Here is a 13,366-nt window from a genome sequence, read left to right on the forward strand (position 1 = left end):
TCAAACCTCTCCCAAGGGAAAAACGGCCAGATATAAGAAGAATAGGACTTGATTACGGTAGTCAGATTTAACTAAATAACTAAATAACAGAAGCAGCTTTACTATAAAGGAAGCTGAAAATGCAAGGGATATATAGCAAGAGGAAAACTGTACTGGAGTACTGTAGGCCCGGTGAATTGGCTGTATACCTTCCTGTCCTTTGGGTTAGTGTATGACACAGTATTAATGAAGTCATCTGAGTCTTCAGTGAACTAGAGAAAACAGCAGCTAAGCAAACTTTAGTTAACAAACAACTTAACTACAAATACTTGAAGGAACTGCTTCAAATTTGCAAGAAATGTTCTGTTAGTTATCAGAAAAGATTTTACCATTCACTGAAAGCAATGGAGAAGTAAAAAGCGGTTTAGACAGTGACAGGATATAGGATAACAGTAAAATGAGCATGGTTTTGTTTCATTTTAAGTAAGATTGTGTGTTTGAAAAATAAATTCCATTTTATTGATGGTAAGAACTAAAATCATCTAAAGCTAGATCCTAGTTGCACACAGTTGTTGATAGGGTAAGAGACTAATCAGTACACGTGGCAGTTCATAAAATATTCTATATAATTGCCAATTAGGTATAGCACAAAAAATTAAAGAAGATATCATGATAATATGGGCTCTTTTATCAGTGGGGGTATAAATATATTTTCTAAGCTTATAGCCTAAAAATACTACATACAATTAATATTTTTTCATTTTTCTTAACACTAGTTTGTGTAGATAAATTATTTGGTTTGCAGTTCTTGCAAGTATGTTTCTGTTCTGAATAAGGTTGTGGAGGCAGTTTACTGATCCAATGAACTATCTCAGTAAATTGCTTGTGCTCCAGGAATGTTTCACATAGGATTTTTTTCTTTTTCTAAACAGTGTGCTATGCTGTGGTTTAGAATAAATACAGGTTGAATGAAGGTTGATTTTTAAATAAATAAACTAGAATATGAACTTCTAAAAAAAAACCTACTCGTTGTTACATCCAAAGTATGTTAAATTGCAAAACCGATCTTCTGGATTCATGCTGATTCAATATCTTGTAAACTATGTTATCAGTCCATAAATTTGCTCTTTTCTAGGGGCTTTGGGTTACACACTTGCTTGATTGATTTTCATTAATTTATAGCACTACATATTTTATAACTATAATTGCCCCATAGATTACTTAATCTTTTTTTATTAGTTTTATTTCAACAAAAATAGGTATCAAAGATAATCCTCTGAATGACTGTAGGGTACTGATGTTAATTCTGGTTTAATTTGTACACCTGACATCTCACAATCCTGCCCAATAAAAATAAAATTCAAATATATGGAGAAAAGGAACTTAACAGGGTAATTGTGTTTTGGGGGCTGTACACAAAATATTACATCATTTTTGACAAGTGCATTTTTTTATATGAGCTACTGAAAAGTATTTTATAAGGAAGTTAGTGAACACTGTATTGTCTTAATTATACCTGATTTACCACACTATATATCTGTATTCACAGCTAATTGTTTATATTCACAGTTAATTGTCGCTACAACTTTTATTCCAAAATAATGCAATAATTATACATTATAATGCAAAGAATTATGGAAATTCCTGACAGAGCCTTTCTCTCTTGTTTTTAAAAATGGTTACATTTGTTTCTGAGTGTATATTTTTGGGAATGACTTAAGGCTTTATCCTGTCTCTGTATATATTAACGGAAGTCATGCTTATGATTTCACTGGCAGTAGGATTTGCTACCGTTATTTTTTTTCATATAATGTGCAACTTGAAATATTTTCATGATTAAGTTCATTTATTTGTGTTAGTTGAATTCTGACATTATAGCCAGATGCTGGAATGAGTATTTATGAAATTCATTGTTACTTGGACAAGGCAGACAGATGGAACTGAGACAATGTGACTGGTTTTGCATATGAATAAACATTTTGCATATTGTGTAGCAAAATTATTTTTCCTTTTTTGTTTTTTTTTTTTTTTTTCCTCTATTTCTCCCCTGTGGCAATTTCTAACTTCATTTTGTCAACCCTTCTGTGAGCTCAGCTAGAGAAAGAGTTTTTATAGTCTTCCTCCTGTCGTGGACAAAACTGCGTTGCTCCTCCCAGGCAGACAGAGGTGGGGAGAAGTTCCTCAGATTGTGTAGCATCTACAAAAGTCTGAGACATTCATACAAGAACTTAATGCTATACTACCATAGGTTCCTCACCACTCTCCTTGCATGTCCTACTGCCATATAGGTTCCTCACTGCTCTCTTGCTGTGTCTTCTTCTGTACTTAAAAGAACATGAGTCATCATCATAAAGAGAAACCTGTTTAAGCTTCATAAAAATTCTGTTAATTTTTTCCTCTGTGATTCAAGTATTTCCTGGGGACTCAGTTTTTCTTTGAGGGCAGTAAAAAAATGAGTTAGAGGTGCAGCAAAGTTCTAGTAAATCAAAACACTCCACTTATTAACCTGCACTGTATTCGATCTGCATTCAGTCTGCAAAATAGTAGAGATTCAGACTAGAGGGAAAGAAATAAAAGCCCATCCTAAAATTTGTAATACTTCTTTGACAGAAGTTTCACAGTGCTACCACTATCTGAAATATATAGGAGTGAATATGATATTTCAGCAATTACATCTCAGCTACTTTGTTTCAAAATAAATTTATATCTTACTGTAGTTAGATCTGACATCCTCAAGGGATTAAATTTGGAACTCTAAGAACTTGCTCTACACAACAGGTAGCTCTCCAATAAGAACAATGTATAGATATAATATTTCTCTAAATTAACCTCACATAAGTTTTACTTTGGGACTAATGTGGTGTAACTGTACTATTAATTCCCCTAACCTTCCTTGCTTTGGTGATGGTGTATGTAATATATCACAGTCCTTAGAAATTTCTGAGGCAGATATCCTTTGGTGAAAAGACAATTTAATATGCCAGACATTTCCCCTCTTATTCTACTGTAATAAGGTAATATAAACAACCTGCCCCTGGACCAGAAAATCAGCTGGGGATTTTTGGTTTGTTTTTACTGACTCAGATTTATGGTATAATTTATTTCACAGCAAATCTTGTGTCAGATGTTGTTTTACTGTGTTTCATCTTAAAAGCAGTTAAAATTCTGCAATGATAAATTAAACTTTTCTAGCTGAAATGCTTACACTCCGTATTTTAAATAGTATGGAATTCTGCATTGTTGTCTATCTATCTATAATTTTTTTGTGGCTTTTTTTTCTGCACTGTGTTTGTCCTTTAATGTTTTGGATTTGCTTGCAAATTAGAAGAATCTAATATGGATGGATGGATGAATGGATGGATAGATAGATAGATAGATAATCTTTCTGTATAATGAAAAATAAGGACTTTATTTTATTTATTTATCTTGCCACAGAATAGGTTAACCTGAATTTTGCTATTTGGTAAGGCTTAATTCTTCCTGGTTGTTCTGTTTCTTTTAAAATTCTGGTCTACAAAGTTTAAAAAAAAGTGTTTCTTGCATACCCTGGCAAAAAGTTTTGGTTTTGGTTTGTTTTTTTTTTTTTAACTCTCTATACAGTATACTAAACCTAAACCAAAATAACCAGTAGTCTCTTACGTCATGATCTCCTTTAACGGTTCCATGTGATTTGCATCCTCCCTGTCTATCTTCTTATAAGTGGAAAACACTAAGGTCTGAGCTGTTGTGCACCATGTTGACTGAGCCCAGCAACACCTGCAAAGTTCACAAGAGAATCTTCTGTTTCTTCCTCTTTGGAGTAGTTCTTCAAAGTCTGCTCCTCAATGTAAACAATCACTATGTGAATAATGCCAGCAAAATCAATCTGCAGAATTGGGTTCTTCAGATAAAGCATGCAGGTACTGTGATTAGGAAGAAAACATAAAACCAGAAGCAGATAGATAGGACAGGTAGAAAAAGACTGAAAAATTTCAAATCATATTCTGAAAGAAATAAAGGAATTTCACTTTCATTATATTTGGGACTTGATATATGCAAATGAATATGTTAATGGTGTAATTCAGACATACACTATGCAGTGGACTGATTTTTTCACATCCATATACTGAAAGTCCTATATTTCTATCAGAATATTATTTGAAATTGTACAGCTAATTTCTTCAGTGATCACTGAAAATTGTAATCAAAATATCTGTTGTGGCCAGGGCTGTGAGCTATGGACTCCTGTAAGAGTTTCATTCGTATATGGAAAGATAAATAAGCTGATTTTATAGTTAAATGACAGATATGTACCTTAAATACAAACAAACAAAAACCCAGGCCTAGTTTATTAAGTATTTTCTTCCATTCTCAACTTATTTCAAAAATGTACAACACTTAGCAAGCAGGGAAACTTTTCACTAGTCTTAGATTACTTTTAAGCCTTGCATTTTTGATACATACTGTGGAACAGTTTCTTAATCTTAATTATTCTAAATATTCTTTTACAACTGGAGTATTTAAAGTATTCTGATAAAAAATGTTTCTTTTCTTCGTTTCCCATAATTTCTTTCCTATGTGTAAAACATACCCACATCATGTCATCACTGATACCAGCTGGTTTCAGTTTTTGAGGACTTATTATGGTATCAGATTTACTTGGGTTAATTCCATAAATGTATTTGTAAGAGTCATTTTATCTAGACATATAGTGCTGTGCAGGGTATTCTAAAGTAGACACTGATTCTTTAAATACTGCATATATAAGTAATTTTATTCATTTAGATAGGCCCCAGGAGTCACTCAAGTGCTTATAGAATCAGATCCTTAGGTTTACATAGTTAACACATTTGTGTTTTATTAAGTGTATACTCATAATGATGCCTTTATGTTGTTTAAATTTTAAAAACATTTACAGTAACACTAATTTTTAGTATACCCTAAGGTTTATTTTCAGTGAAATTATTCAGCCTTGGAAAGTAATCATGGCTGAAAAGCAACTCAAATACTGCTACTGCTTGGTTTAGGCTTTAAATTTCATCTTACCATAACGGAATGTTATATATCATAATCCTTCTCTTCTCCAAATTCTATTCTTATTCTCATCATGGTACTTTATTTTTTCATGACATGGTTATATTTTATAGTTCTATATTTTTAAATCTCATGAAAATGATAAAGCTAAAATGTGCTGGAAGACACACAGTTCTACTGTTTGTTTACAAGAAAGCAGTTATCATGTTTCAATGGCAAATTTATGCAAAGTGCTTATAATAGTGTGTGAAATGTAAAAGTTACTGTTTTTCCAAATTTCGTTAAATCACTTTAGCTCCACGTGTAATGGGACCTCTATCTGTCTGCTGCAGAAACTAAAGAAATAGAAATTCTAATAAATCTGGACTCAAAAGAATAACAAAGAGTACTGACAGAAATAATTATACTTTCATTAAATATACAACTTGAGAAGCAAGCCTAAAGGAACTATTAAAATACTCCTCCATAATGAAAAAAGCTAAGAACTCTGGAGACTGAGAAAGAGACTACTGGCTCTTTCTCAAGACACTACAATTCTGTATCCTTTTGTAAGATAATACAGGCCCTGCTTTTCTGGGCAAGACAAATACTGTTGTGCTTCAAGTAAAGTCCATCCAATTAATGTCCATTCCCCAGTATGAATCTGACATCTGCAGAGCTCATCACAGAGCTAGCAAACAGCAAAAGGCAATTGCTGTAGAGACAGCAAGGATGCTTTCTTGTAAAGGCAGGGTAACGATCCAAGAATTCCATGTGGATTGACGTTTCCAAGTGCATATTCAATATTAGTATTATTAATACACAGAACTATGCTAATATATAATACTGCATTCCCATAAAGGATCCTGGAATCCAACATCCTTTTCTTGGATTTTGTCTCTAGATTTGCTTCTGTATATAACACCAACAATATTCTTAGTGCTGTACAATCTTCTTTTTGGCAAGATTTTCCCCCTGTTTTCTGCTTCTGATGGCGTCTCCAGGTAGAATCACAGAGATAGATTCAAGCTGTGTGAAATATTGCTGCCAGGGATTCAGTCTTGATTTCTGAAAGCATGTTCTAAGTTCAAACTCGTTTGCTTCCCAAATCACTTTTTTGGTTATAGTTTAATATGCATTTCCATATACCTCTTCTTAAATATGTACAAACATGCCTAAATCAATTTCAGGTCCTTAGTAGGACTCTTCCTTTGATCATCATAACTACCTGTCATTTTAGGTCTTGAATACATTGTTGAACTGGCAGACCATAGCACCAGTAATTCACCACTAGCTGCACCCAGATTGATACCCCTCTTCATAAGGGAAAAATGGCAAGTTATGAACTGTATGAAGGTCGCTTAAACATGCATCAGATGCCCATTGCCAGCTAGGAGAAAGGAAACTTCCATAATTTTTTGCCAGATTCTTGTTTCCTGTGCTCACATTCTGAACATGAAATATCAGTTGCCATCAAAGCCCTTAATTATCGCCTATGGCTTCTGTTACACTGACATTAAATTCCTTCATAAGCATAACTTGCTCAGTCACAACGTTTTTAGGCAGATGAAAAAAAAGGGACTACTAGCACTCAAGAAGAAACCAAAGTTTGGAGCCATTAGACTATTAGAAAATGGGACTCTAAGTTGCAAGTGAAGCAAACAAATTATGAAATTGCCTGACTTCTTTTTTAAAATTTATTGCATCATCAAATTTTGTTCCTATATTTTTTCTTTCCTTTCTTTTAGCAATGGTTGTTCTCAGCAATTTGGAACCAAATACAACCTATGAAATCAAAGTAGCTGCTGTAAATGGAAAAGGCCAAGGAGAGTATAGCAAAATCGAGATTTTTCAGACTTTACCTGTCCGTGAGTAATACTTGTGCTATTAAATGAAAATATAAATGCTTATTAGAGTATTTTTATCTGCAGATCAGCTAATAATTTCAATAATATGTTTTATATTTATACACTACTTCCCAGTGTATAACATCAGTCTTTGCATTGTTTCTCAGAAGTCATGTTTTGTTCCTTGTTTCCCTTCTACCAAGTAGCATGAATGAGCTTCATTTGGAGAATGTATCCCATTACCTATATTTCTGAGACTTAGACAAACTTTTGTTTTATATTCAAGAGCACAATCCATGAAAGGTATTAGATTAAGGACATTTTGTCATTTACACTTAGGGTATTATAGGTATCTATGAGAAATGAATTGGCCCTTTTGGGAGACATTTCTTCAGCAAACTATGCTGCCACAAATTTTGCAATTATCAAGCCTCAAACAGAAATCTTAAACTATGGAAAAATTATGAGAATAAAGTGTTTTAACTATGAGTACATGCAAATGATAAATGCTACGAAGCTGTTCTATATTTGTAATAACCTTTATAGACAAGAAATTCAGATTTAAATATTAAGGGCTAATGAAAAATATTTTTCTCAAGTTACTTTTAAATAGAAACAATAAGTGTATTAAACACAGAGAAGAAAAATAAAGGAACTATCAGATGGCACTGTATAGTACTTAAACATATGTACCAAAATATATCAGCAAGTATTACTAGACTAGTGTCTCATAAATCTGTTGCAGCTGAACTGTTTTTTCAGTATCACAGAATCACAGATATTTTTGGTTGGATGGGACCTTTGAGATCATCGAGTCCAACCAAAAAAAAACCAGAAAAACCCACCCAAAAAATCCCAGAACACCAACACCAAAACCAAACCAAAACAAACGCCCACAACCACACCCCACCCCCAACACAAACCAACAATCTCGGGCACTAGAGCATGCCCTGAAGTACCATGTCTACACATTTCTTAAATACCTTCAGGGATGGCGACGACACCACCGCCCTGGGCAGGCTGTTCCAGTGCCTGACCACTCTCTCAGTAAAGTAATTCTTCCGAATATCTAATCTAAACCTCCCCTGCCCCAACTTCAGACCATTTCCTCTGGTCCTGTCATTATTCACTTGGGAGAAGAGGCCAACACCCACCTCTCTACAACCTCCTTTCAGGTAGTTGTAGAGGGCAATGAGGTCCTCTTCTCCAAACTGAACATGCCCAGTTCCCTCAGCCTCTCCTCATATGACTTGTTCTCTAGACCCCTCACCAGCTTGGTGGCTCTCCTCTGGACATGCTCCAGCAGCTCAATGTCCTTCCTGTAGTGAGGGGCCCAGAACTGAACACAGTACTCGAGGTGAGGCCTCACCAGTGCCGAGTACAGAGGCACCATCACTTCCCTACTCCTGCTGGCCACGCTATTCCTGATACAGGCCAGGATGCCGTTGGCCTTCTTGGCCACCTGGGCAAACTGCTGGCTCATGTTAAGCCGGCTGTCCACCAACACCCCCAGGTCCTTTTCTGCTGGGCAGCTTTCCAGCCACTCTTCCCCAAGCCTGTAGCGTTGCTTGGGGTTGTTGTGACTGAAATGCAGGACCCAGCACTTGGCCTTAGCACTAGGGCGTTACTCAGTATAGTTAAGATTATTGGCCCTAATAGAATGAACCATAAAAGTCACGCAACTACAAAGAACACAAAATATTTCCATGTTATTATATAATGTTTTTATTGATATATTTCTTCTGTCCAAAACCAGTAATTTGGCAGCTTTCAAATTCCTTTTTATTAAAGTATATGCATATTCTAAATATATTGAAGGACAAATAAAATAATGTGTTATTATTCATATGAAACATCATAGCTCATAAAAAGTGATAGAAACTGATAGAAAATATATATATTTTTTATCTGATAGAAAGCTATGCAAATTCTATGTTGAGATGCAAGTCAATTTATCTTTACCATGATAAGGGATAAACATAAAAATATTTCTAAAGGAACTGGATCTCTCTGAGTGAACGCAAATTTACAGATATTTTGAAGATAAGACACTTCAGTATGACAACACATGTTCATTTAGGATCTGACTTAAAAAAATTATAATTATTCTGTGAATTTCCATTAGCAAAGTGGCTTAAGCTGTTTATTAACCCTTGAATTGTACATTTAAGATTATTTTTATCCTTTCATTACAGAGAAAATTGGTTTTGCTTTTGGAAATCTTATTCTTCATATTTATTATTAATATAGACTTCTCTAGAAGTATCTAATTTTGCCTTAGCCCATTTATTGAGGAGTTAATTTACCTAATATCTGTATTACAATTTAGATCTCACACAGGGGACTAAAGCTCATGCTTAATGTTAAGGTTACTCTTAAACACCAGTGCGACAAGCAGTTCACCAGTCTTGCTGAACTGATGGCTAAATAATTCTGAAGTAAATTACATTTTAAAGTGTCGAAAGTCAGAAAGTCTCAAAGAAACAAATACTTTCATACTTGACAATTTTGTTTCCTTGTGTGGGATAATTAATCTACATTAAAACATACATTAAGTGAAATATTTAACACACTTACTAAGGATGTTCTGCAGTGCTTGGAAGAATCATTCATTTTAAAGATTTTGATCAATAATCTTGTGGACAAGCTCCCATCTGTAATTTAAGATTTATGTTATTGCTGAATTATTATTAACTACTGTTTTTCCCTTGTTTAGGGGAGCCAAGCCCCCCTTCGATTCACGGGCAACCAGGAAGTGGCAAGAGTTTTAAACTTAGCATAACTAAACAAGATGATGGAGGTGCCCCCATTTTGGAATATATTGTCAAATACAGAAGTGTAAGTATTTCAGTTAATCAAAATAGGCGGGTTTTGCTTAGTAATATCTGCTTTTTATGTGAAGAAGAATGTTGATATGATTTGAAAGGTAACAAAATGGTGTGCATTTTTTGCAAGAAAAAATATATATATAACTGAAAGTTCATTCTAAAAAGAAAGCTAGGTTCTCTGGTTTGTTAGAGGGTAAATGAGGAACATTCATGTTCAGCTCTCAAAAGTGCAGTAAATTAGCAGACATTAAAGTTACGTGATTAAGGGTTGTTTGAACAGCAAATTATTAACCTGTTACAAATGTGTCTGTATTGATATATAGCATTCTAGAGCTAGAAAGCTATATTCCAGTGCTCCATATTAATTTTAAATGAGATTAATTGTCTGATCATGTTTCATTTTTTCTATCTTTCTACATTCCAAGGGTCAGCTTAAGAAAGCCAAATAATCAGCAAATTGTTAGGACTTTCATGAGTTTTAGTGTACATATCAGTTTTTTAACAGCCATCATGGAGAGTTTATTTGTCTTCTGTCACCTAGAGTCTGATTAGGTGTTCTCACTGGCAGGTTTAGAAAACAGGCTTTTTTGCAATGTGTACTTTCTTTTTCTATGAAAAAAAAAAAAGTGTGTTTTTTTAAAATTATTATTATTAAAGTAGCTAAAATATCCTTCCTTTCCTGATATGCTATGTTTAGAAATGACTGGGTTGAAAAAGTAACTATACAGCTAGCAAAAGCAATGAATTTACTTAAAAAGTGTGCATTTTCTAATAACTTTGTGTTCTTTGAGGAAGATTATAGTACTTTTATCTGACTTTACCAAGTAAAAAGGCATTTTACCAGAGTTCAATAGCATATTTACATGGCTGTTTTGAGAGTCTAAAAGAGATTGGGAATGTAACACAAGATGTTTGGACATGTTGAACAGAAGGTAGTGAGGACTGTATTTAACAGAAATAAGAGATCTTTGATAAATTAAATACAGAACCTGTTTATTGTTCCCAAAAAGGAAAAGCCGGTTCCTTATTTTGTAATAGTTTTTGTCCCATTTTCTGGTGTTTCCGATAATGTAACTGTAGGGTAATATTTCTGGGATTATCCAAGTGCTAAACCTGGCATGTAAAGTTATTTTTCTAAGCTAAGTATAACCAAAGAAAATTGGTAGCTCCAAAGCAATTGAGAAAAATTTGTTGGAGCTTTTAAGAGTAGCCTAAGGGAATAACCAGCAGTTATTCCGATATCACTGTTCCTTAAATCTTAATTGACCTTCTTAAATGACTTTCAGTCCAGTGAGTACAGTTGGCATAAAAGAAAAGTAATGGCAAAGAACAGAGAAGGTAGTAAAATATGCAATACAAGATACAATGCAGTTTTGTGGGATTGAGCTTTCTAGTTAGATTACAATGCCTCTAAGTATTTACAATTCAGAAGATAAGAAAATAAACTGTTTGGATATCATGTATGCATGCAGTATAAGGAATTTAATCTGTTTCTGTGATTTAAACAAGCTAAATGATTTGGATCTATCCTGTATATTTTTGGAAACCTGATTTTGATCTCGTGTTTTGACTGTTACAATATTGTAGTATAAAAGATCACTTTTCATGTGTATAGTTGAAAGATAAATGTACAGTTTAAGCAGTAAGTGGAAACTTAATAGGTTACTGAAGAAGATAGCTTTTACTTGGACCTCAAATCCATATCTCCTTAAGCTTCCAATTGAAAAAGCAATTTGACTAAATTAAAGGCCTTCCTACAACAAAAAGCACAATAATTTTTGGTGTTTTAATCAGAATGAATGGATGCTATTTAAAGTTCTTAATTATCTGTTGACTGCTTCTCCTCTATCTTCCACATTGGTCGTATGTAATTAGCTTTCCTATAACTCTTGCCAGCCTCATTATTAGCACCTGGACCAATGTATTTGCTTGCATGTTTAAAGAGCATATAGGATAACAAGCTAGTTATCAGTGGCTTTTTCTTTGTGTTTCATAACAGCTTATGTCTTATTAAGAGTCAGTTCCCTCATATTTAAGTTTTCTACAGATTTATTTATTTCTTTCTTTATTTATTTTAAACTGGGAGAAGGTCAGCCTTTAAGATTATAGTGATATTATAGGCTGGTTTAGGGAAATTGTAACTTTTCTTTTTCTGGAAATCATGTGTTTCATTCTGTCAAATATAGCTTTCCTAACATCAGTTAATTCATATTATGGACAGAACTTACTAACTATAATCAGATAATAAGAACCTTCACATTTTATTGTGTATTCCAAAGATGTAGGTACTATGAAATTTTTATGAGTATCAGCCTCAAATTGATTCATGCTGTTGCACAATGGAAGTCAAGAGAGTGTTAGAAAGCTTCACTGATGGAGCCTGAAGCTAATGTCATACATTGACTTCAAAGTTACCTTAGGAAAGAATAGGAGGAGAGAGAGAGAAAGAGAAAGCAAAACTGCTCCCCAGTAGCCAGCCAGGAAGATTCCCTAGACAAGCATCCTGTCCAATGCAGGAGGTGACCTCCTAACAACGTTTCTCATAGTAACTGTGTAATTTTAATGGGGACTGACTCAAGCTCCCCTCTGGTTGTTCCTGCTTATGGCATTATGAACATTGGTTGGGGTACATGTGATTACTTGCTGGCGTTGCACAATGGATGTTAAGCTTCATGCATGCAAAGTTCTGGGGAAATGTGTACTGAATTTGTAAATGGCTATTATGTGATGTGTTATTTACTAAGTACTATAGTGATAAACTAAAAGCTAGAGAAGGTTGAAGAACTTATACAAACTAAGGGGAAGGTGAGCAGGTAAGGAAAACCAGGAGGAAGGGGCACTTGATGGAGAGGAGAGACTGCCACAGCAGTTCAGGGCGTGTGGGTGACCAGGCACAGGCCTGGAAGAGAATGGCAGGCTACAAATCATCCTTTGGAAGGTGTTACATAGGTTAAGATTTGCACCAGTAAGAACATAGAAACCAAGCGTGATCACGACACAGGTATAATCACTTACACATGACTCGCGTAGTCACAAGCAAAAGTTTGTGCTTACTGCTTAAGTGCATTTTGACCGTGGTTGATATTCTGTAGCTGCACAATTGTGAATTTGTGGTTGGTGCACAGTGTTGCCCACTGGTCCCTAAAAATATGTGTCCATGTATTATCTTGAAGAGATTTGTTCCCAGCCTTCAGTTATGGTTTTGTTACCTGTGTGGTTCAAACCCAGCCGGCAGCTAGGGCCACGCAGCTGCTTGCATAGTTCTACCCTCTCCCCCAAAAAGTGCAGGGGCAACAGGGAGAAAAGGAGAGGAAAGGGAAATAAAAAAAGTCACAGGTTGAGATAGTTAGTTTAACAGAACAATAACAGGAAAATAAATAAACAATAATAATAATGACACAAGTCACTCTCACCACCTGGTGAACTGGTATCTTTCAGAGCAGTGATTATGGATTCCCACCCCCCAGCCAACCCCCATTTATATACTGAGCTTGGTGTCTATGGTAGGGAATGTTCCATTAGCCGTTCCATTGTTCTGTTTATGCTCCTTCGGCTTTTATGGGAAGCTGAAAAGAGCCCTTGAAAAGTATAAACATCATTTAGCAACAACTAAAACAATATACGTTGTTGACATTCCTTTCACAGTAAGCACTAGAAAGAAAATGAACTCTTTCCCAGCTGAAACGAGGAGAGTACCATATTCTGAATTACTTCATAATG

The 13,366-nt window shown here is 34.7% G+C and overlaps 1 protein-coding gene across 1 annotated transcript in view; it reads left to right on the plus strand.

Annotated features, from left to right (window-relative positions):
- The window catches only part of NCAM2 (neural cell adhesion molecule 2), a 145,918-nt gene that overhangs the window by 91,022 nt on the left and 41,530 nt on the right, over nt 1-13,366 (plus strand). Inside the window, exons 12-13 of the mRNA XM_074167448.1 lie at nt 6,720-6,839; nt 9,535-9,656. Of these exons, the coding sequence (XP_074023549.1) occupies nt 6,720-6,839; nt 9,535-9,656 (242 nt within the window). The remainder of the gene's footprint in view (nt 1-6,719; nt 6,840-9,534; nt 9,657-13,366) is intronic.

Source organism: Numenius arquata, chromosome 1 (assembly GCF_964106895.1).
Source record: "Numenius arquata chromosome 1, bNumArq3.hap1.1, whole genome shotgun sequence".
Classification (NCBI taxonomy): Eukaryota; Metazoa; Chordata; class Aves; order Charadriiformes; family Scolopacidae; genus Numenius; species Numenius arquata.